This window comes from Strix aluco, chromosome 8, assembly GCF_031877795.1.
Source record: "Strix aluco isolate bStrAlu1 chromosome 8, bStrAlu1.hap1, whole genome shotgun sequence".
In the NCBI taxonomy this organism is placed as follows: Eukaryota; Metazoa; Chordata; class Aves; order Strigiformes; family Strigidae; genus Strix; species Strix aluco.
Genome location: NC_133938.1, coordinates 17,064,870 through 17,089,077, shown reverse-complemented (window position 1 = coordinate 17,089,077; position 24,208 = coordinate 17,064,870). Strand labels below are relative to the sequence as shown.

The following is a 24,208-nucleotide window of genomic DNA, read 5'->3' as shown; positions in this document are numbered from 1 at the left end:
TAAGGGCATTCTCATGTGAATACTTTTTCACATCACTTTAAAATTTGAGGTACATTGGGTGTGCTAATAAATGTGTGTAAAAAAATGTATTGCACTCTGTTCCCTGCAACAGGCTTTGAGCCATACCTTTTCACAGAACTCATGTTTTGATTTCTCATCAGTCATAACCAGAAGCACCAAAACCAAATACTGCCCGTGAGCATGAAGGATGCCCGAGCGGAGCTGGTGTAAGGTGTGGAGGGCTGGAGCCCCACCTGTGGGAGGACAAGGCAGGTGCCCACCAGGCTCCCTCCTCCCCGGCTGGCTCTGCCCCAGGAGCAGCCCCCAGCAGAGACCCCCAGCTCCCTCCCAGCTTCCCAGCACAGGATGAGTCAGGGCCCTTCTGGCCCATCTCTCTCCTGAATAGCCATCCTTGGCCAAGTGCTGCCAAAATCCCAAGATCCAGAGCCCAACTGTGCCCATATGGGGCTGGCCTCTGCAGAGGCACAGCCAGGCTGTGCTAACCATGGGCAGGTGAGGTCAGCCCTCTCACCATGAAAAAGCTGGAGTTTTTAGCCACAGGCACTGCTGCTCCCCCATAGAGTGCCCAGGACTGGGAAACACACAGGTTACTGGGGCTTAAGCAGAGATTTGGTAAATCTAAGAGCATTTTCCCTGAGCAACACCATGAACAACCAGCTGAGGATGGGATCCCTGCTGTTACACGGAGACAATGGCTTGACATCTGTTATGGTGTGTTATATCCACCCACACTTCCGCTCACAGTTCCAGCTGGCCACGTTAAGCACTTCCAAGGAACTTCTCATTTTCCTTTAGGCATTGTTTGTGTCCCGCTAACCACAGCCCAGCTGTCTGCTCCACCCATGCACAGAAGAGTCCCTCCCTCCACTCACTGAAAGGCAGAATTTCCAGGGCTACCTGTTAATGAGCAGTCACTGATAAGAGAGATAATTTGGCCAGATAAAGAATCAGGCCTTCCAAAAGTCTGTCTAAAATTAGTTATGTTTGAGCATGCCCCTTTCTCTTGGAAAGGATATTTCTGTAATAAACTATATACAAATTAAGCTATCTTAATCTTGAAAATACAATGTTCTCTCAGTTGTTTCTACCCTTTGCTTCGAACTCCACCCTGTAACAGGCCTCTGGCACTTTCTTCCACCCATTATGTACAGAAACCTATGATGTGTCACATGATCATTCTGGTTTGCACACTTAGGTATGTGAAAGTGATTTTTCCATACGTCTATTGCGATGTCTTGGTTATTTGATAAGTGCCACCTCGAGTGTCATCAGTGATGTGATGTGATGCAAGAGTAATTGGTTTATTTTTCATCACAACGTGTTTGTCTAAAAATATGCGGCTTTTCTAAGATGGTTGACAGTGGACAAAAAAGCTTCACAAACAGGTTACATGAATACTCATTGTTTAACCTCAGAAAAAAAATATATTAATGGAAATACCCAGGAAGAAAACAAACAGAGGACCCAAAGCTCCCCAGAGCTCCAAGTTTCTTGTCCCTCTGAAAATAACGCCCTGGGTGCGCATGGCCACCACCCCGGCTGCGCAAGTGACGGGTGGTCACGGCTACAGCCGCGCCCTGGAGCGCCCTCGCAGCCGAACCGCAGGAGCCTTTCGGGGAAGGGGGCGACGCTGCTTCCCCAGGCCCGCGGAGGGCGCAGGCCCCCGCTGCCCGGCAGCGGCCCGCACTGCTGCCTCCCATGGCCGCGGCTCAGCGAGGGGGCGGCGGGCTGCTCCCGGCCGCGGGGACAAGGCCGGCTGCGGGGAGCGCGCCGCCGCTTGCCGCCCGCCCCAGAGGAGCAGGCCGCGCCAACGGCCGGTTGCTCCGGCAACGGCTCCCGGCGGGCAGCGGCGGCGGGCGCAGGCGGGGACGCCGGGGAGGGGGCGCTGCCCCGCGGGAGGGGGCGCGGGGGGGCCGTGCCCTGCGGGCACCTCAAGGGGCAGGATCCGCAGGCAGCCGGGTGCGAGGGGAGGGGGCCCGGGCCCGGGGTGAGGGCCGCTGCGGGGTGGGCTGCGGCCCTGCTCCTCCTCACCCCTGCGCCGCGGAGCGGGCAAGTGCTGCTGCGAGCTTCACGCCATCCTTCGTGTGTATTCCGTTTTCTGCCGTTGAGGGATTTGATTTCTGTGCACCAAATGTGTGAATTCAGTGCTGCTTAAGTGATTCCAAGGTATGAATATGCGTGCGAGATTTCAGCTGCATTAAGTGTATTCAGTCTCTGACGGGGCTGGCGTTTCCTTGCTCTGGTACACTGTATTTGCTAGTGGGAATGACCCCGGGTGCCGATAATATTACAGTTACTGAATCACAGAACACCAATATATGTTAACATACACTTTCTCGTTATACAGCATTAAAACAAAATGTCGTCATCATTGCAACCATCCTCGTCTTTACATGTACATAACTGTACTGCTCCTTTATTGGACTTTGATCTTCAGGAAAAGTTTCTTCATGCTACTGAGGCAAGTTCATTCTGTTCCTGTTAAGCTTGATTTTTTTTCATTCTATTTACTTTGTTAACAAGATTCAAACCAGGTATTTCCGAACATACTGCCTAGCTACAGATAGGAAGTAGGTGCTGTTTCAAAAAATGGGCAAGTGAGTGTGCTGGACATAAAAATCGTATACTGAAACTGTGGAAAAAATCTTATTTGTTCTTTCCTGCTTACATAGGTGGGCTCCAGTAAATGAAACCAATGTTAAATCTTCCAAGATGCTGTTTTCACGGAAAGTAATTAAATTCAAGAACTTAATTTTGGTTATATAACCAAGAAAAAGCTATTGAGACCTGCACCGTGTTACACTAGTTGAGGTCTGCCAGGAAATGTAAGCCTGTAATAAGACACATAAATATATATATAAAATAAAAAACATTAGACATTTGGAGTATAGTTATTTTGTTTATGGCAACAGTTGGAAGCAGAGCAATCTACTTTTGATTCTGTGGTGAAGTGGTTCTTTTAGTTGGAAATTTCCCAAATTCTGTTACTCATTTTCTTAATTATGCTAAGGAGATACGGATGTAAATTAGTCTGACAAATCCTTTTGATGGCAATGCACCTGGCACAGGCTGAAAGCAGGGGAAATGTGTCCTGGTAGGTGGAGAAGGCAAGATTTCTGAAAAATGATGAGTAGTCAGTGGAGCACTGATGGGAGTAAACAGGTAGTGCTGGACAAGGGCATCAATCATGCTGGAGTGTGAGAGTAAAGGCAGGAGTGAGGTGTTTGGAGAAGGGGTGAGGGTGATGGCAGGTTCCTGGTGCTTGGCAGGGACATGGGAGGAATGGGATGCATTTAGGTAGTAGGCACTGATACTTGGCTCTGGACTTGCTGTGACATGGGCAGCATCATGTTCCTGTGCAGCCCTGCCTGCTGAGGAACTTCTCCAAACTGGGGAAAGAGAAAAGCCATTGCTGCCTCCAAATTGGCAGAACTGTGCTGTGAAACACTGTATCAGTGTCTGAGCAGGACTTGGCCTCCACCTTCACTGGAGGTGAAGTGTTTACCTTTGCCTTGTAGATTAGGTGTGTTCTGTGAGCAATCAGTTTGAGGGTACATCCTGTGATATCACAGGCTTTGGAAGTAACGAATGAGAAATTTCTTTGATCTCCAAAATTTCTCCTAAATGATTCTCCTGAAGAGCTGTCTTGTTTTATGTTGATATCATTGAATTAGCAAGATCAGTGTCCTAACTGTGAGTGGTACTAAATGTTATGTAATGATGAATGCTATTTCAGGGGAAAAAATACGTGCCACCTGGTGAAACAGGAAAACCCTGTTCACTGATTCAGCCCTATAAAAAGGATTATCGCAGAACTACAGAAGGCATCCAAGATGGAAAATATTTTACTGATCTGAGCAAAGAATCTGACAGTCTAGAACACCAAGTAAGAAAATATATAAGGCATCACCGTAGAACCAATGCAAATGTACATTTCTTACAGAAGTCTTATACTAACATTTAGTCTTATCTTCTTTAATAGATGTATTGGAAAGATTTTTTTCTTATGTTCTGTGCACTAAGAGAGTTCCTGCAAAGTTTGAAAGAATTTGGTGGGCTATGTATGTTAAAACAAGAGGTAGATCACAATGAATTCCTGTTTAACAGTGGTGTCATGGAACTCGCACAGAAACCTGGTGAATAATGTAGATTTCTTTTAAAATTAAATGTCATTGCTGACTTTGTTAGCTTTCTTTCAGAAGTCATAAAGCTAACCTTTTGTTCTTGCAAGCTAACAGATGGGTGTTTCTTCTGATTTTTTTTAAAGACACAATATTCTTGATTTTCAGGTTTTCATAGACAATGCTAGCTGTCTTACAGCATGAGGCTTTTTGTTGATCATTTGAGAGAAAGTTCATAGATAACTAACTGTGGGGAAGACAATTTTCCTGAGAGTGGAAAGATGGTATGGATAATTTAGGTTTCCAGTCACTTTTCAATTCTGGGAAGTCTTCTAAGCCCTGTTATTTTTGCTGATAAATTACTGTGGGATCATAAAACACCATTCCTGTTTATATGTTAGATTTTTGCTGATAGCAAATCTGTCTCAGTGCAGTCAGGAAAGGATAGGACTACTACTGAATACAGTGTTTATGGGGAGGTGGAAATCTGGATGCAGAATTGGGGTCCATGTACTGACTTTACAGATAAACATTGGATCAAGATTACAGAACATTCTGAGGAATTACATGCAGGACAGGATAAGATGAATGCTTTGCAAGGAGTTGTAAAACTTCTGATGCCAAAGTTTCTCCTTTGAGGCAGTGGGTTTATTCTCTCACTAGTGCAATGAAAGTCCCACAAATCTTTTTTTTTTTTTTTCTTTTTAATGGAAAGTTACCCCACCCCAAAAATAAGACATTTTAAAATGAGAAGTTTAGTTGATAATATTGTAGGGACATAAATTCTTTTGGATTTGTAGTAACAGTTAATGTAGGTTGATTTTTGTGATCTCCCAGACTATGCTTTCTTGTTCAATCTTCAAATTCTCTTATCTAACTGAAGTTCCTGAAAGACTTTAATACTTGATCTTTAAATTATTACAAGTTGTACAAATGCTTTTACTATTTGATAGGTGTTTAAATAACACTTAAGGATTTATGGTATTTAGAGTCCTTTTAGCTAAAGTAAAGAAATTGGTGTATGGAAAGACCCTAATTTGTTTTCTTCATCTACAAAGTTCTATGCACAAAATAAATTGAATCTTTAGGTTTAAACCACCAAATCTAAGTAGCTTGTGAGTATGTGAGCTTTTATATTCATATGTACCAAATTTGAAAACGTAGCAAATTATATGTACAAAATTCAACTGTTGAAAAAAAATGCTAAATCAATTATAATAGGAAGCGATTTTTTAATGTTTCCTGCTTCTGTCTTGCAGTTAAACAGTAAAAACATTGACGCTTTGATGCAGAAGATAAGTGAAAACGAAACCCAAAATACTGTAAGTAAACTAAAATTTCTGTCTCTTTTTTGTTCTGTGCTGTACATCTTAAAATGGCTACATCACGGGATTGTACAATTTCAAGTGAGAGTGGCAAAGTGGAAGTATTTGTGGTTTATCACTACAAAATGTAATCTTAGTTTTACAGATGAAATGTTCATCAGTGTGTATTACTGTTGGATTGTTGTGTACAGACATTAAAATAATTTCTTTGGGTTTTTTTTTCCATGAAGAATCTCAGGAGAAAAATACTTGAAAGGGAGAAGCATGTTAAAGAACTTTCATCCAGGCTTCAGCTTGAAAAAGTGAGTGACCAGTTCTGTTGGAATGAAAGTTTTCTCTCAGTGTACTAGGTTCTCATTTACAAATTTTAGAGAAAAGCAATTATTTCAGAGATCTATGAAAAGCAGGAAAACCCTGAAAGATGTTCACTACAGAAATATCTTAAAACCATCAAGACTGTATCCAAACCTATTAAGAATACAGGTTATCCTTAACACTAATATCTCATGGTTCAGGGAGGGCCATACATCTAGACTAATGGCTTTTGGCTTCTCATTTACAGATTTCCAATAGTTCTGGAAAAAAATACTGACAGTGAAGTAATACAGAGTGAACTAAACAGGTACCATTCACAGTTAGTTTCCATGGCTCTTTGAGCTCTATGAATAGGGAGAGGTAGTACTGACAGCAGAGCTAGTATCATCAAAGGCTGACGAGACCTCCTTCACCCTTTGAATTAAAGGAAGGGGCTCAGTGCAGAAACCGAAACAGGAAGAGAAGAATTGTCTGTCCTGTAGAAGAAGGTACTATAAAAGTTTCAAAATTATTTTACTGGTAGTTTAGCGATCTATGCTTGTATACCAAAGTGCACTTTATGTGTATGCAATGCAGTGTGGTTCAGTGTTAGTGAGGGACAGAGTAGGCTCAGTTAAACCTTTAAGGGGACAGTGGTGTACTTTGATCTTGTAACTCCTTGGGGTTTGTTGAGAGCCATGGTTCTTTGAGAATTTATCTTCGCTTAACCAAGAGAACATACCACTTGGCTGCAGGGTAAACTTAGCCAGCTAATTGTACTAGAGGAGCCTTTGGGGGTGCCTCCTTTCGCACCTGGCCATTGGCATGTCCTTGTCTTTATCTTGAAGTGGAGCAGCATGTTTTCATAGAAACATCCTTTTGCTTCAGAGTAGAAGTGCTGAATAGAAAAGCTTATAAAGATTCTGAAGACTACAACACCAGTAAACCACAGCGTTGATGGGATCTGCGCAGCATGCTATGCCCTGACTAGAGATGTGTCTAATGTTGAACAATTTGGGGTGCCCAGCATCTGAAGGGATAAATGATTATCTGTGCTATCCTCTTGTTCCTTCTTATGTTATCTCCAATAAATGGCATTTTTATCAATACCTGGCTGAGTCTGAATCTGCCTTTCTTACTGGTATATATAATGCACACTTGCACTGGTGCATTACAATGCCCCTCTAGTCTGTCCTGATAATATGACTTCTTCCCACCTGTTTTCATTATTTCTTATTTAGAACAAGCCAAAGGAATCAAGTTGCAAGATATTTCATAGAAACATCTGATCTCAGTTCTGGTGACATAAGTTGCCTCTTCTGTACACATGTACACATCCCACCCCCCCACCCCCCCAAACTAGCGTTTGAATTAAGTGTATGAATACTTCTAATAGCAGATGGTGGTCTTTTGGTATTTAATGAAAAATCAGTTCAGGTCTAATTAGTCATGGCAGAGCTGATCAGTGTGACTTAATTTTGGTCTACGTGCTAGCTAGATGCCTTTGCTCAGCCTGGATTTCTGAGTTCATGCTTCCAGGCCTTGTTCATACTAAGAGTCAGATTAAATATGAGGCATCAATTATACATACGTTCTTTCAAGTTTGTGATTTCTGTTTAACATGAATAACATTAGTAAAAAGTTACTTCTTGTGAATATACTTGTAGAGCATGCTTTATCTTTTCCAGCTTTTGAGGGCATTCAATGTCAGTTAGAAACTAAGGCAAAGTAGAATATAGGTAGCATTATATGGCATATCTCCATAGACCAATAGATTTGTGTTTATTTCTCTTTCTTAGGTCAATGTACAGAAAGAAGACCACCTGTCAAGATCAGTAAAGGCAGTACAAGCTCACCTGCAATGTCAGATTCAAAGAAAAGAAGTAGAAAATGAGGAATTAAAAGTGAAAATACAGGTCAGCATATTTTTACTTGTGTTTCAGTTCATTTGAAAAAATTAGCAAAGCCTTACTGTGGTTAAAATGTAACTCAGATGTGAGAGTTAAATCTTTAAGTATTACTTGACATCAAACTCTTAGTAAAAAAAAAAATCCCAAACAGTAAAAATCATTAGCATTTATATTCTGCTCAATCTGCCTGACCACATTATCTTAATTGCAAGGGTGGATTTTTTTCTTCTTTTCTTAACTTGTGCATACTAGCAGTTCTGCTGAAGAGAAGTTAAGCACACATAGAAGCATTTGCACTCACCCAGCTGTGCTATCTAGAAGACAGATACCGATCCTGAGGCATTCTCCATATAGTCAATAGAAAGAGATAGGCAAGTCCCCAGGATGAGCTTCTGGTGTAAGATAAGGGTGATGAATCACCACCTCTTTATTGACTGTGAAGGAATCAATAAACTTCTTAATACTGACTGAAAGAGAAACGCTTAAGATTAATGCCTAACCTCACTTTGTTTAAAGTAGGTGAAATTTTCCATTTTCTGTTCTAAAAGGCAAGAGGTAAATTTGGACATTTGCATCAGTTACTGGCTTTAGAACAAGGCAAGGAAGAGGTCATGTGTCAGAGGCTGGAGCTGTATGTGGCCTCAGATTTCAGTATTTGAAACTTGTCAAGAACATAGGCATGAATGAGAGAACATCAGCTAAAAAATAATGTATTTCTTATTTTTTTAGTGGCATACATCCCCTATTAATTGTATCATTTGAAGTTGTTAAGGAACCTATAGCAACTCAATTTCAAAAAAAGTCACCTATGTCTATGTCTGTTTAAATACTTCAAGTTTTCTTCTGAATAAAAATGGCTTTCTTGTTCTCCCTAGTACAATTATAGAATTCCAACAGCATTTTCATTAGATAAAGTAACTTGGTATACAACTGTATTTTCATTCAGTCTTTATTTAAAAGTTTTGTTCGTTTGCTTTTCAAAAAGTGCTGAAGTCAGTTGCTAACTTAAATCCTGGTGATGATTTTGTTAATATCTGGACAAAAGCTTGCAAAAGTTTAGCATTACCCTTATGAAATTAATTCTCAATTTAAATTTACCTCAGCCACTGAATAATGCCCAAAGCACTTATTCTTAGTGTGATTGTGACCTCCTGTGGTTATAACAAGGGATAACAGTTGTTTACTTAAACCAACAGTTCAAGAAGTCTGTACATAGTCTCAGATTTTCTATTTGCTCTATTTATTGAAGGTGTTCTTCTGCTGCCCCCTGCAAGTCACATCTTTGTTTATTAAATTCCCTGTAATTCCCTGCTATTATATGCATGGGAAAAAGTCAGAGATCTTGCAAGAAAATAGTAAATGGTCATTTAATCACAGACCATATCATAATACATCTATTCAAGGAAAGACCCTGGCCTTTCCTATCTTCTAGACTTAAAAAAACCCAAATCCAAGACCTTAACTTTCATATTCAAATCTCTTACGCAGTTATACTGATCTCCAGCCTTCGTTATGTGTGTGTTCACTATAGATTCAGAGCACAGACTAGTACTACATCAGTGAATATCACTAGTGGCATCATTAAGGTGATATTCTTTCCAGAAATCAGCCACTAAGGATGATGAAACCACTTTTATTTTCCTCCTCATTAATAGGTTTAACATCCATGCCATGCCTTCTGTATTGAAATTCTGCATTCATTTCCACGAGCACACAGCGATGGTTATATTGCTGTCTTTCCCCTTACTGCTGCCTGCTTCTGCACCTTCTCGACCTCGTCTCTTGATCATCTTTGTAATGGGTTTCCCAACATGTACTTTCTCTTGCCTACTGCTGTATGTATGTTGGCTAGCTCCTTATATCAACCACCAGATTTGAGATACAAAGACATTATTCAAACAGATTATAAATGTAATTGGTATTCCTGATTATGTTATGTCACAAAATGATCTGTAAGGTATAGAATTTGAAAAGAGTTGATGTTTAATTATGCTGCAGACTCTAGAAAAGAAAATATCAGAGTGGAAACTTCAAGTTGGTGAATACAAGCACCAGATGTTAGCCTTAAAGGAAACAAGTGAGCAAAAGAAGACTGCTCTGAAAAAAGCAATCAGGTCCCAGAAACAAAGAGCTCAACGCTTTGAAGCAGCTGTGGAAAATTTAACCTCCAGAATAAGAGAATGTGTGAGTGACTACACTGTGAGCAATGCCGTGCTGTATTGTTTTAAGTTGAACAACTGGGAGACTTTCACCTGTGGAAAATAGAAGTTGTTTGGTCATGCTGTGTTTGTATCTTTTATTTTTTTGCTCCTTGGTTAAAGAAGAGGTTGCTATAAGTGACATGCAAACTGTTACTATATTCACTGCCTTGTTTTGTTAAAATTTAGTGAATGTCTTAAGCCCTGAGGTTGTACACTTCAAACTGTAGTAAGTAAGAGGATCAGCTTTCAGTTACATCTCTCCTGAGCTTCCTGTTAGACCTTTGTGGATATCCACTAACCCAGAAGTACAGTATACTAACTGAGAATCCATGATTGGTGTTTGAAGCCTTTGTTTTCATTATTTATCAGTCTGTGACATCTCATGTGGATATTTAGGTTTCCGCTTCTAAGCTGCTTGCTCTGAGCCTTTTCAAAATCCAAGTACAAAACTTCCTTAATCCAAATTGTTCCTTAGATTCTTGCCCTGAATATCCCTACAGTGTGTAATTGTTCGAAAAGGCCAGGTGGATCGGAACTGTGCTGAGATCTTTATTGCCTTATTTAGATTTCCTAGTAAGAGTATGTTTTCATACTCCTAGATTTGTTGCCATCATTTTGGACATGTTAGTATCAAAGATATATTTTTCCAGTTAGTATACCAGGAGATGGTTAATATTTTTTTTTCTTTGTTCTTTGTGAGAAGACAGAAGTGGATCTTGGAAGTACACTTAGCAGTACACTGCTAAGTTTTGATGTTTTGTAGTCACACTGTTGTTTTCTTTCCCCACTGAAGACCTGGTGTACTTTCAAGATACATGTGTTGATTAATTATCCATACTTCTTCAAGGGATTTCACCTAACTTTGTATTTCTTACCTAGCTATTATTTTTTATTCTTAAAATGTTTTGGCATAATTTTATTTTTGTATTGATTTATGTAATTTATATGTAGTAGAGATGTATTGGAGACATATTTTTGTTCTAAGAAAAGATTTGCATCTTAAATTTTGCAATATTGTTGTATTCTACAGTTGATATACAGTGCCAGTGTTTAACTGCTTCTCTGCCTTGAAAGTACATCTGTACTTAGACTTTAATTTTTTTGAATGTAATTTTGTTTATTTTCTTTTGAATTTAGACAAAAATTACATTGCTTTGTACTAGGGAGATCCAATAAAGCCATCTTATATTAAATACCTCTTGGTTTAGAAAAATTTGTATAACTAGATGGCATTCTTCAGTGGCATTCTTTTGTTACATAATTTGTAATTCCTATATTCTCTAGGAAGTCAAACTGTCTGAGATACTGTCAGCTTCTGACATCTGTAAAAGCCAGCATGATAGAATGGTTGAAGGAAAGACAACGTTACAAATTGAAACAGAAGATCTCAGGAAGTAAGTTAAACTGTTGATCTATTTTTTGTTTCTTTAGTCACACATTGTTCATAGTTAGTAGTGTAGTACTCAGTGTTGATAATGTATACAAGTTTATATATTCATATTTTAAAATTCTGGGCAGAATTTACAAGTTGGAAACTAGAACAAATTTAAGATTTTTGGCCTTCTCTCTGCTGCATTTCACAAGTTTTTGAAAAATTTCATTCCCCCATACAAGTAAGGAGCATATGAATACTTCTGATTAGCCTGAACTTACTAGCAGCTACTATCCTGCTTCCTCAGAACCACTTATTTAGTAACTGATTCAACAGCTTGAGTGCTAACCCTTGTGTCTACTGCAGTATAGAAGAAGGTTCTTAGGCTTCTAGTTTCTACTTCAGACTAACGATAGCAAAATTATTTCAGTTCCACTAATGTCTCACCCCACTAGAGGATAGAGAAGGGTTTCTCTCAGATGTGCGTTTGAACAGTTTATTGTAAGGAAAAGCAACACAAAATTGTCCAACCTCATTCAAACTATGCAGTCAAATCTTAATGAAGCAGATGCCATTTTCTTTGGCAGACTGTGGCAAATATCCTTTTACCTTTTTTGTCAGTAGAAGTATGGACTATAATTCAAACAAGCCAAAGAAACTGATATGTGCTTTTATGCTAGGCCTCAGGCGGAATGTTTATTGTACAAAAAACTTGATTCATGCTCAGATACATAACAGCTCAAATGAAATTGACTTGACTCTTGTTTTTGTTTCAGAAAATCTGACATTTCTGAAAATATTTTCATCATATTTTAAAATTTAACAGGTGTGCAGGTATATGACATCAGTCCAGAAATCCGCCTAGCCCACAATTGGCCCAGTGTATATAAAGGCAGAATAAGAAAAGGGAAGCATCTATGATTCTTCCCTCAAGTACACATTCTGCTTCCAGCTGGTTTTTGCTGGTTTTATTTCATCTGAAAATATAAGTCTTTGCTTGAAATGTACCATTCTAACAAGACTTGTTCGACTAGGTGTTGTATGATGAACTAAACAGTGAAACAAATTTCATTGTTTTAACTTCATTAACCTGAAAAGCAAATGGAGAGGCATAGCACAACTTGCTGCTTTTAATAATGGAAAGTACCATTCCTAAACTAGCTATGGAATGTTCTTAGTAGGACATTATCTGATAGACCCTATAAATTCAATATAATTCAATTTGGTACAGTATGTATATGCACAGTTGTCTTGGAAGTATGCTTGGGTGTTCTAGGTAATGAATTTGTTTATAATTGACCTAGGACCACTCAATGGACCACCCCTTTGGATAGTTTCTTATTTCAATAGATACTGCTTTCTTGGGATGCTCGAATGCATTCTTTCTTTTTTTTTTTTTTTTTTTATTAAATAAGAACAATGAAGGAGTATGTGTTAAGGTACAATTTAATTTGCATAGTGAGAGTTTTGGAAGCATTGTATATTATACAGACATTCTTGCCTATCTAAAAAGGCAGATCACAAGCCTTTTGGAAGACCTGAAAAGAAAGGAGGAATGGAGAAGAAACTCAGATGAGGGAATTCTTGGAAAGCTGAATTCTGTTAACTCTGAAAATGAAAAGATTTACCTTGAAAATGAAAAATTAAAGGTGAGATCATTGTAAATCTTTGTTGAATGGCTCTGCATTTCTGATACATTAGTAAAGTAATCACATTTATTCCCTTTGGGTCTTCTGTCTAGAGATCCCAAACCTGTAGAATAAATTTTGCCATCGATTTCTGTACAGTAAGTGAAAATGAGGCATTAAAAATTTATCAGTGTAAATGGCAAAGCTAGGAACAGGGTTGGCTAGTCATCTGTCTACTTAACCAAGATGCCATTTGTTTTACTGTCAGTAGCTACAAAATTGCTTAACTAGAAATTTTCTTTTATGTTTGTGAAACTTTCTTCAGATTAAAGAACTGAATTTAGCCCAATTATTAATTTCAATTTTTAAAGGGTTTACAGGTTTTGTATTGTATTTGTCCTCCAAAGTAAATGTTTTTATGAGCTGACAAATGAACTGTGGGCTGTCATTTTTGTTTGACAGAATAAATAATTGTGTCATTCTTTTTTAGTGCCTGCAGGTCATTTGCTAGTAATATCATATTGTAGACTGTGTTATTTTAATAAGACACTTACAATTTTTATATTTTCCATGTTTTAATCAAGGCTTCCCTTGCTACATTGGAAAACAGTACTGTTTCTGTTGAAAGTGAGCTCCTAAATCTGCAAGAAGAGGCAAAGCTGCAGGAAAACCTTGCCGAACAGTATAAAAATCAGGTGACCAGCATATTTGAAATGTTCAAGTATGGTTTTTAAATTTTTAAGCAGTTTTGAGGAAATGATAAAGGTTTTGTTTGTAATAAAACAGATGTAATGTTATCATGGTCATTGTAATACTGTCGTAGCATTGAGGATGATAGAAGAGAGTGCCATTGCAAACCATATCCAGGAATAGTCTCCACACTATTACTAGTACATGTAATCCTTACTGAATTGTGTGAAGCCCAGTTGAAGCTCATTGAAGCCAACAGAGCTAACTACATGCTTGCTTAAAAAAGATTTGTTTTCTAAAAAGCAAGTTGGCAAGCCAGTAAACTATATTTAAAAAATAAAATTTGAGTCTGATGTCTTTAGCAGACATATCCAATGATATTTTACCTCTCCTTGGTCACATCTTTATTTCCACATTCCTAAGAACAGTAAACCAGCATCCAAGAACTATTCTAAGAGTCTTTTTATTTACATAGGTAGCTCTACATTGAGAATAGCAGCAAAACATATAAATCAGATTTAAAATGAGCTTTTTATCAATTCATTTTTTGTATTTGGCTTTATTTACAGAGAAGACGATTTAGATCGTTGATTCTAAGTTGTATATATTTCTGCTATAGTATAGACACCATTTCGCTGATAGTCTTCTCTCTCTTCAAAATCATTGATGAGAGAAAAAACATGATATAAAACCTAAGTACAACCAGTGTGCCTTGTCTGTGGAATATATCACCACAGTTAAAGTTGTTGCAAGCTTTAACAGGGGGGGTGTAGCTCCAGGGAACAGCCAGTCTTAAGAAGTAAGTGGGCTGAAATTCCCTGGCTTATAGCTGTGGTGACTCCAGGTGGGAACTGTTGGTGATCTATTGGTTTGTTATCTGTGAGGAAAGGGTGAGTCATGCTAGTTGCTTCTGTAGCACAACTGTAGCTCATTCTCTATTGGTGAAAACAAAATATTGATATCAGAGTGTTCTTTATCTGGTTACCCTTTTATATTTGCTGTGGTGAGTAGGATAATGAAAATAAATAACTTCATATAATGACAAATATTGAGATTATATTTAGAAACCAAAAGTTTTCCTTTATGCTTCATGCTAATGATTTTATTTTTTCTATATTTGAATGAAACACCTTGCAAATGTATGAAAAATATATGTTGTCATAGGTACAAAAATTGCAAAGAGCAGTAGAAGAATTGAAATCCAAATATGAAACAGTCTTAAATGAAAACAAAAGAATAAAAGAAAACAAATGCTTAGAATTAGATAAGGTAAGTTTTGCAGTAATAAATCATGTTTCCAAACAATTCTGTAGGACACTGATCTTTCACATTATTGTGATCCACTTATTAGTCACAAGGTACTGGCTCTTTTTCTTTTTCAATGTATAAAATTGTTTGTAAATTCACTGAATGTTTTACTACCTCTTACTTGTGAGCTAGTGGTTTTTTGGGTACTACACAATTGCAAACAAGCAAGAAGTGGTTTCTAGAGTAATGACTAAGGAGTTGGGCTGCTATCTCAGAATTTGAGAATTCTTTTGTTGCTTTTAAAAATGTGGTTTTGTTATTGATGATTTTAAAACTAGATTTCTTGACAGAACAGCTGTGAAAGTTGCATAGGGAAGCAAACCTACTGTAAGACTGCTTTGTTTGTTTTAACTAGCAGTGAAAACAGCGAATCCATAAAGATGAGTTTTAAGTTTTTTGACAGATGGAACTGAATACTGGAACACAGTTAGCACATTCTTAAGCATCAGAAAACAATACAAAATTGGTAGGAAAATCACTTTCCTCAGTTCCACAGCTCATCAAAATACATGTTCTTTTAAGCAGTAAAGCTGAGGCACGAACAGGTTTTGCATTGCCTGCAAGAATTAGTCCTCACAGAAGTGTCTTGGATGTTAATTTTATTTCATACTAACTATTTTTTCATGATTAGTTGTAGAATGGAGGAAAATATTTTCTGATCCCATAAATATTTGCACAGCATTGTATGTGGCTTCGGATGGCATTAGGTGTTGCCCTCTTTTCAAATACTGCAATAGTTGTATTGTCAGAATTTTTCCTGTAAGTTGCTTAGTGTGCATGTATGCCACGTCCCAAAGATATTGCAATAAAAATAAAATCAAAATTTGGGTATTGCACGATGAACTGCTAACACTTGCATAATTTTGTAAATGTTCATTGTGAGTGTTACTGAGTCTTTAATGAAATGTAGTCGGAGGTGGAAATTTCTCCAATGGGAACTTGTAACTCTGTCAGAATTTTATAAAATAGTGATACTATGCAACTTGTGTAGAATTTCAGATTTATTACTTACATGGAAAGCCATTAATTATTACAACAATTAATTTATGGTTTTACATTTACATTTTTCTCCTGTGATGCTACTATGCAGGTGAGGGACAAAACAGAAGCTGAGTTAAAGGAGTTAGAACATGTCTGTGACTTGTGGAAAGCAGCTGAGGAAAAGCATCAAGGATATCAAGGAAAGCTTACGTCCCCGGAAAGGATCCATGCGCCGAAATGCGCAATCCTTAGGGAGCTGCAGGTTCAGGTGCTTAGAACGTGCTGATTTTTTTTAAAGATAAATGAGAAAATTATGTGGAACAAAGACTCTGGCACATTTTTTTCCTGTTAGCGTGTGTGACAGTTGTGTGGTTTCCTTTGTTATTTGCTTCATAAATCAAAAGCTGCTTCTGTAGAAATAGCATAATGCAAATAAACTATTGCCAACTGTATTTACGTGAATTCAGTATGTGACAAGGCTAGTTACTTTTAGATTCTATATCTTTTAAGTGAGTATATTCTTGATCCTTTTGAGTACTTATGTCCTGAGATATGTTGCAGAATTCTTCCCTGGAAATAAATGTTCAAGTCTAGTTATTGTTTGTATCTAGTGGAATAAATTAATTCCACGTTAGTTTTGTTTTAATGACTGATTTCTAAACCAGACAATATTTGCTCAAATAAATAGTTATAAATTATATTGTTGATGATGTGTAACTAACATTTTAATGATTACATTGTGTTGGTTGATAAAATATTTTTAAAATATGCTTTAATAGGATAATTTCTATTTTTAGCATACCTGCTGGTATTTTCTCTTACGCCTGAACATGAATACTCCTCAACTTTTTTTTCTGTGACATCAGTTTCAATGGCAGGGCTAAGTTTGGGAGTTTCTGTTGTTCTCTTTTCTCTCCTTTTTTTTTTTTTTTTTTTTTTTTTAATGTGCTTTTGAGTTAGAAGAGAATATTCCGCTAGCATGAATGACAAAGATGTTTCAATCAGTAGGGTGGGAAAGGGGCTTAATCTTCTTCCTGTGTCAGTGGGAAAACTTCAGCTGAAACACAGTGATTCTCTGTGTCCCTCTAGACTTTATCTGCTTATAAAAAACATGGCTCGTGATTTTGTTTTAAAATTTCTTGTCAAGATGATCTTTATAACATCAACTTTTGTTCTTGTTTATGTAACTTAAATACTCTTTCCAGGAATGCTCATAAATCCATCTTTGCTTAGCAAAGTACTTAAGCAGCAATTAATTTTGAGGTGCATATATAAAATTTTGTATGTAATTTTAATCTAACTACATCTTTTCCTGAATAAATGCAAAAAAACCTCTTAAGTATAGTGAAGTAATTTGGAATATAATCAGTAGTGTGGTGGAACAGCAGTTAAATTTCAGCATTAAATCTTGGTAACATCCTTTAGAGATTCTGACCCTTGATCCTGTGACCAGAATTTGGGAAAACTCCTTTTGAGGTAACTGGACCATGTACAGAAACACTCTTCTGGGTTCAGCTGGAGCAGGACATCAGTTTACTACCCCTCTGCTGGAGGTTTCTGCTACTACCAGTCTGCTAGCTGAACAGCCTGTAATTTACATAAACAAAATCAACTAGGTTGGCTCAAATTACTGGGTGGAACTGCTTGAGGTAGTCCAGTGAATGGTGGAGGTTGTCCCTTAAATAATGGTGCCAGCAGGCTGGTGATGTGGCTATTTATTGCTTATCTGCTGTGGATGGATGGTAGCAAGAGCGATACAGTCACATCGCTACTGTTGGAAGATATAAAAGAAAACAAAGTTTGTCAGTCTGAGTGCTGGGCAGGGGAAGACAGCTTGACTTCTTGCTTTCTTCAGTTTATGCTACCGATATACTTCTTTTTATGAACTTGACTGTCTTTTTTGATATTCACTACTTTCTGAAATTCTTTGCCAGTGCTGCACTGTTCTTCTGTGATAACTCTCTATATATGCGGTTTTATTTTTATGCTTCCTGTGACTGTAGTGCGAGGGAATTTATTTTTGCTGGAATCTAAAGCTTAAGAGTCAAAGTTCACGAGGAGATAGACCTGGCCAGCTCCTAATACACAAGGCTGCATGAGCAGCATATGGGTTTTGTTAGGACTTCACTTTGTTATATAGCAGGTTTTCAGTTTTAAAGTGTTCACATAACGTTTTAATCTGCTACTTTTGCTGCATTTTATTTGTTTTAAATACAAGATAATGTTTACTTGAATATAATACAGTGTTTACCTGAAATTACAGGGGTTTTTTTCAATTGGATTTTACTAGGCAACCTTACTTTACTCTGTAATATCCTGTATATAAGTTTCCAACCAGAAACAAATTGTCGTTTTCACAGGAGGAAGATACTGTAGCTTCCCTGGGCAGTCATTCCTTAGAAGAAGAAAACCGTAACATTCAGAATAAATATGAAAATCTTAAAAGGTAACTTTTTAAAAATATGACCGCAGTTAATTCCTACACTTTTCTGCTATAGTGAATTATAATGCATTAATCTGTTTTGCATAAAGACAATTAGAAAAGATGGAATTTCAAAATGAAGAACTTGCTTGTCAGCTCAGAAAAGAAGATGAGAGGCTTCAGTGCAGTAAATTGCAGCTTGAAGAGAAAATTGCAGAATATAATGGATTGACCAGACAACTGGAATCTGCTTTGGAAGAAGGGAGAAAAATGGTATTGATTTAATACATGTATTATTTAAACATCCATAAAATAAGATTAAGATAATCTTGTTTGCCATTTTCTATTTAAAAATAGCGTTAAAAACAAATGTGCTTGAGAAAAGATTTCTGCATGTTTAAATATCAGTTTCACAATTCAACTTCTTAATGGAATCTGGATCCTATTGAAATTAATGACAAAGTTTAGTGGGCCAACATTTCACTGTCTTTTTTTGGTGACAAATCAAAATGCTTTAAGCACCTAATATTAAATCCTACACATATGTCAGAAGCTTTCTGAACAAAAGCTTAATCTTGCTTTTTTGTTATTTTCTTTGCAATAGGCAGCCCACAAGAACTTTGGTGTTTTACTTTTAGAGGAAGGCTTTGCGCACTTTCAATATTGAGCAGAGATTTGTAATTTGTAGAAAGGATGCAAACAGTAAATCAAATGGAAGAGGAAATGTAGGAATTCATATTGCAGTGAATTATATTAGTTTAATCAGAAAATATGTATGAAGTTGTAATTTCTGTCTCAGATTAATCATGTTGAAATAAACTATCTGAATTTTCCCAATACTGTCTGAGCATATTGATTTGGTTCTGGAAAAATAACAAGTTTTGCTTAACTTACAAATAAATTACAAAACTGTCTCCCTCCTAATAATATTACATTGTTTTCCAAATTGAAACCTTCAAAATTTAGCCAGAATATTTCCCAGGTTTGTTTAATTTCTGTGCATGGAAAATTACTAAAGTATTAGATGGCGAAATAGGAAATAGAGCTTTTAATGCTCAGGTATAAGAAAAGAATTTGGTTTGGGCTTTAAGTGAAAGCAAACATACATCATTTCTCATTACTATTATAGGTAGCTGAAGAACTGGAAAAAATGTCATACAAAGACCAAGCCCTTCAGACAAAAATGCTAATTCTTGAAACTGAAGTGAGAGAGGGGCAAGAAGAGAAGAAAAAACTCCTCTGCCTATTTCACCATGTGAGTAAATAATACTGTTTATGACTTAAGAAATTACTTACTACATCACTGTTTACAGTAAAAAATTCCTTTTACTGAAAAACACACTACTAATACAATTGATACACACTTTCGGGGACAGCACATTTAACTTGACAATATCCTTTGTATATTGAAATTTCTAGTAGACTTAACAGATGCCCACTCTAACTAAATCACTGGAATAATATTGAGTTTATGTCTCTTATTCAATCCAGTTTTCCCAGCAAGGCAAAAATCAAAAAATACATACGCAGTTGTAATTTCCCTCTCAGATTAATCATGTTCAGTAAGCATACCTAGATTTGAATAAATGCATAACAGTTCCATAATGACATAGCGGTTGTTTTTTTTTTCCTGAGTTCGTTACAAGAATCTGATCTTACTGGAATTTGTGAAAAGCTTTCACCTTGTATACCAATGTTGTACATAAATGTAGTTAGTAATAAAAGAGATGCTGTCATTTTTTTCAAAGTGTCAAGCCTTTAAAAGCCCCGGCTTTGATATGTTGATACTTACCTATTCAGCAAAGCAACAGTCTAAGAAGGTATTTTTGATTAGTAATATTCTCCGAAAACAAACAAACAAAAGAAGTGTGATGTATTGTTTTATCTAGTCCAGAAAATTTCAGCACATTTTCTATTAATAAAATGTCAGACATAGCTAAATTCCCTAGACTAGTGATGGCAAATCATTTGCTTTAATCAGAGTTTTGATACAGTTAAGAGATTTGTCCTGTGATCAGTGGTAATAAGCTATAAAGCGATTTAAAATAAATATAGAAGACACTGAAAAGGTTTACTATCACTCTCCTAGACTTTCAAAAACAATATTCTGCATTCTGACTTGAAGCATTCAAGATTAAAATCAAGCCAACCTAAATGCAAACTATTCAAGATTTAAATAAGATGTGAGATACAGTTCTGAATTCAGTATGCTTTAATTAATTTTTATATATATCAAGTGCAACTTAATGTCTGTGTTTACCCTAAGAAAAAAGTGTTCTTAAAACAATATCAGACATTGGCTAGTGTTTTATTCTACTTCAAATATTTTTTTCACAGGAATTTCTTACTATGTTAAAGTAAAAGAGAAAATAAAGCAAATTTTCTTGTCTTTTGTACCAGAAAAAATGTTTTCAAATGGTTTCTATTTGAAGCTTACAGTTAAAATATAAATGTGAAAGATATATATATCTGTCTGAGAGAAGAATTGTTCTAAATTAATTAATTGATTTTTATTCCAATTACATTTACATATAACAGAATGTAATATGGAAAATGATAAAATAGTCTTATTCCTGTTTTTGTAGTGAAAATGGAAACAAAGTAGGACTGTGAAGGTAACTTTTTGTTCAGTTATTCGTCCTAACCTGATTATTTTTTTCTAAGGCTGGATTTAAATTTGATGAATATAATTCCATTTTAAAAACATTGAAATATTTTAACCAATTAGCATCTGAAATCTGTAATAGACATAAAAAGAAATACCCTGAATATCTCTAGTATTTATATAACAAATGATCTATGGTGTGCATCAAGTATGGGACTGATGAGCAGGTAACATTGCTATCAATGATCTTTTTTATATAAGGAACTATAGGCATCAAAAACCATGTTGCATCAGAGCCCAATAACAGATGTTTACTTGAAAAATCAACATGAGAGAGTGTTAAGTCCGTAACAGATTTAAGATGCTAGGAATCTTTCATGATAGAAATTCAGAAGGTTAGGTTTTACATTCCCAGTCCTTTTTTGGATTATAAGCCTATTCAAACATGTTTTGTTTGGTCCTGACTGAACGTAGGTAAAGCCTCAATATTTTGAGGCCTTTTTGGGAACTTTTTGTGGAGCCTCTGAAAACTTTTACGGATAAATGTAGAAACTTGTAAAAGTTAGATACTTGTTGTCTTACATCATTCTTTTGATTGATTTGTATTTTATTTCGAAGTTGCATTGCATTTCTCTTTTTTCTTTAGAATGAAAAGCACCGTGAAGTACGTTTGAAAGAGCTGGAGAACAGCCTACAGAAGTCAGAGAACAAGAACCAGAGCATCCAGAATTACGTGCAGTTTTTGAAAGCTTCATACATAACAATGTTTGGCTGATTTCTTTAATTTATTTAATAATAAAGAAACTTTTCAAGATTTGTCTCTAACTCTTGTTGGAGGCAAGCTATTGAGGCCTTATAGTATTTTGCAGGATTGAGCGCTATAATATTAGTTCTTCCCTAGGAGAACTTCTGCTGTGGGCAGGGAAAAGCAGGTCAGTCATTGCTGTATATCCTACTGGCTGGGCACGTGTGGAAAATTTACCTGGTATTACTCATGTAGAGAGTTGTGTTATTCATGGAACAGAAGTGAAAAGGCAGACTGCACAACAGTTGTGATAGGTGTGGAAGTGTGGGGTATGCACACAAAGTTGTAAATTTATCTGTGAATTTTCCATGTGTTAGGTCCTCTGCTGTAAAATCTTATGTGCGGCCTTTTAGTCCATGGTAAATGCAGATCATCACAGATGACCTTTCAATTCACATCGGAGAAGAGAACGCCTATCGACTGGTTGCATAGTAATTTCTGTATTTTAATTATTAGTAATTTATCATTCATTATACTTCTGTTACTGTAGAAATCTAGTTGTCCAAGATGATTTCTATCCTATTAAGACAGGCAAACATTTAGAGATCACTAGGTTCTCTTCCTTTCTTTTCCCTGTAGCTCAGCACCAGTATAGCACGCGCTACTGCACTGCATGAAATAGTTGCCACCACAAGGCTGTCCCATCCAGCCTTTTTTCCCTACATCCCGTTTTGAGCAGGAGCATACTATAGTAATATTTTACAAATATAAGTAGGAAAGTATTTTAGATACAGATATAGTTTAATCTCTGAATGTGTCAATGTACCTTTCCCCAGCGACACAGCTCCAGTAAGGTATTTAAGTATTTGTCTCTGAGTACAAGAGCTGTTGTTCACTGAAGTAAGTCTGGTTTATGCCTCAGGTTAAACACATGTAAATATTCAGCTGGTACAGGGCTAATACAAAAAACAATTCGGATTGACAAAGTAATTGTTTTTATAGATACACGTTGTGATACGTTTTTTGAAAAGTAGTACGTTCAGATAAATATATGTAATTAATAATGTACATTTCTTGACTGAAAACAGAAGTTTTAATGCATGGACAATACCTGTTTGTTAAACATAGTATTTCAGTGTTTGTTATCAACATTCTATGCATTACAAATGTTTTTTTCTCTTTTTACAAATGCTTATCCATCCTAACAAATACTGATATGTGCTAATGGTCTGCTTGTGTGCACTTTTTAAAGATAAAATTATCATTTATTATATATGACATGCTAGCAGCAAATATTTCTGTTAAATTTTGGGGTTTTTTGCATTACATACGTACACTTGCAACCATATTTGTATCAATTTAGTTCTGCTTGTGCTACTAACAAAATATCAAAACCTTTTTTGAAAGTCAATATGTATGAAGGAAAGATTTCAGAAATGAAGTATTGAATCCACTCCGTGACTGGTTTTTAAAAGGTCATAATGGAAAATTGTACAATTTTCATTGATAAATGATACAAAGATATACAGTAACTTGATCTCAGCCTATCTTTTACTATCCAGGAAATTAGATTTTTTTTTTTTCTTCCTGTGTCATTTGCAAGAAATAGATTAGGAATTATTGAAGTTGCTGACGGCTTCAGGTTCCTCTTTACCTCTAAATGTGTACAAACAGAATAAATTTAAGATATGTCAATGTATAGGTGACAACTTATAAAATTAAAAATTTGTATTTTTTCAGCTCAACCCATAGTTTTCATTCTATTGACTTTCTTTCGTTTTCTTCATATTCAGTCACTGGAATATACATTCTTCATCTTTGAAGTCTTAGAAATATCTTTAAAATGACAGGATTTTCCAAATGATGGTGATGTTTTTATGCCTCTCCATTCCAGATTTTTTTTTTTATGGTAGAAATAAGGCCAATAGTCACAAAGATCACTTATTTTTTCTCAGTTCCTTTTTGAATGGGTGTTAGCTGGTCATGTTATTTGCATTTTAAATTTTTTTAGCTCATTTAGAGACAGAAGTTGCTGTGGGTTTTTTTAATAAAGAAATTTATTTTTCTAACTACCTAAGGATCTGGCATTTAGTCTAGATTGCTACTTGCATTTTTAGTAACTGTGTAAAATACAGCTAAAGTTGTTCTTGCCTTGTTCATTTTACAACATAGAAAGCTGTGTGTCATGCTGCAGAATTCTTAGATATGGTTATGCTGAATTAACTGTATTTTGTGATTCTAATATTTTTCTTTAAAGCAATTTATTTTTACTATCTGCATCACATAGCAAAGTGGCACTCAATTTTCTAGGAGGAAACAGTCATTATGCTTGCTTTTCTGGGAGATTTCATCTCTTGACAATTTTAGAAGGTCTTGATAATGATGGTGTTACCAGCATCTCGCCTCTCAGCCTTTTTTCAAATGAGATGGTGATTCAGCATTTCCCCAAAAAGTGCTTAATATGCTGTTGTAGTTTTCAAATACAGTCAGACGAAACATCTTACTGCTGCAAATATGTACAGAAAAACTATCAAAGCAACAGTTACTGGTCTGTACTCGTTTTCAGTCTGTTTTCAGTCTGTTAG

At 36.4% G+C, this 24,208-nt stretch overlaps 1 protein-coding gene across 5 annotated transcripts; it reads left to right on the top strand.

The window, feature by feature from the left end:
• Positions 1-2,008: 2,008 nt before the first annotated feature.
• On the top strand, positions 2,009-23,368 carry ODF2L (outer dense fiber of sperm tails 2 like). Of its 5 annotated transcripts, XM_074832419.1 has the most exons (15): positions 2,009-2,187; positions 2,369-2,482; positions 5,402-5,464; positions 5,698-5,769; positions 7,561-7,677; positions 9,670-9,855; positions 11,157-11,266; positions 12,758-12,893; positions 13,457-13,567; positions 14,727-14,831; positions 15,961-16,119; positions 18,212-18,297; positions 18,384-18,546; positions 19,403-19,528; positions 21,525-23,368. In XM_074832419.1, the coding sequence occupies exons 2-15, from the start codon at positions 2,381-2,383 to the stop codon at positions 21,651-21,653; spliced, it is 1,665 nt and encodes a 554-aa protein (XP_074688520.1). In that variant the 5' UTR covers positions 2,009-2,187; positions 2,369-2,380; the 3' UTR covers positions 21,654-23,368. The 5 variants fall into 5 exon arrangements, with proteins under 5 accessions (XP_074688520.1, XP_074688521.1, XP_074688524.1 ...); XM_074832420.1 differs by lacking the exon at positions 5,698-5,769; XM_074832423.1 differs by lacking the exon at positions 9,670-9,855.
• The last annotated feature ends 840 nt before the right edge of the window (positions 23,369-24,208 follow it).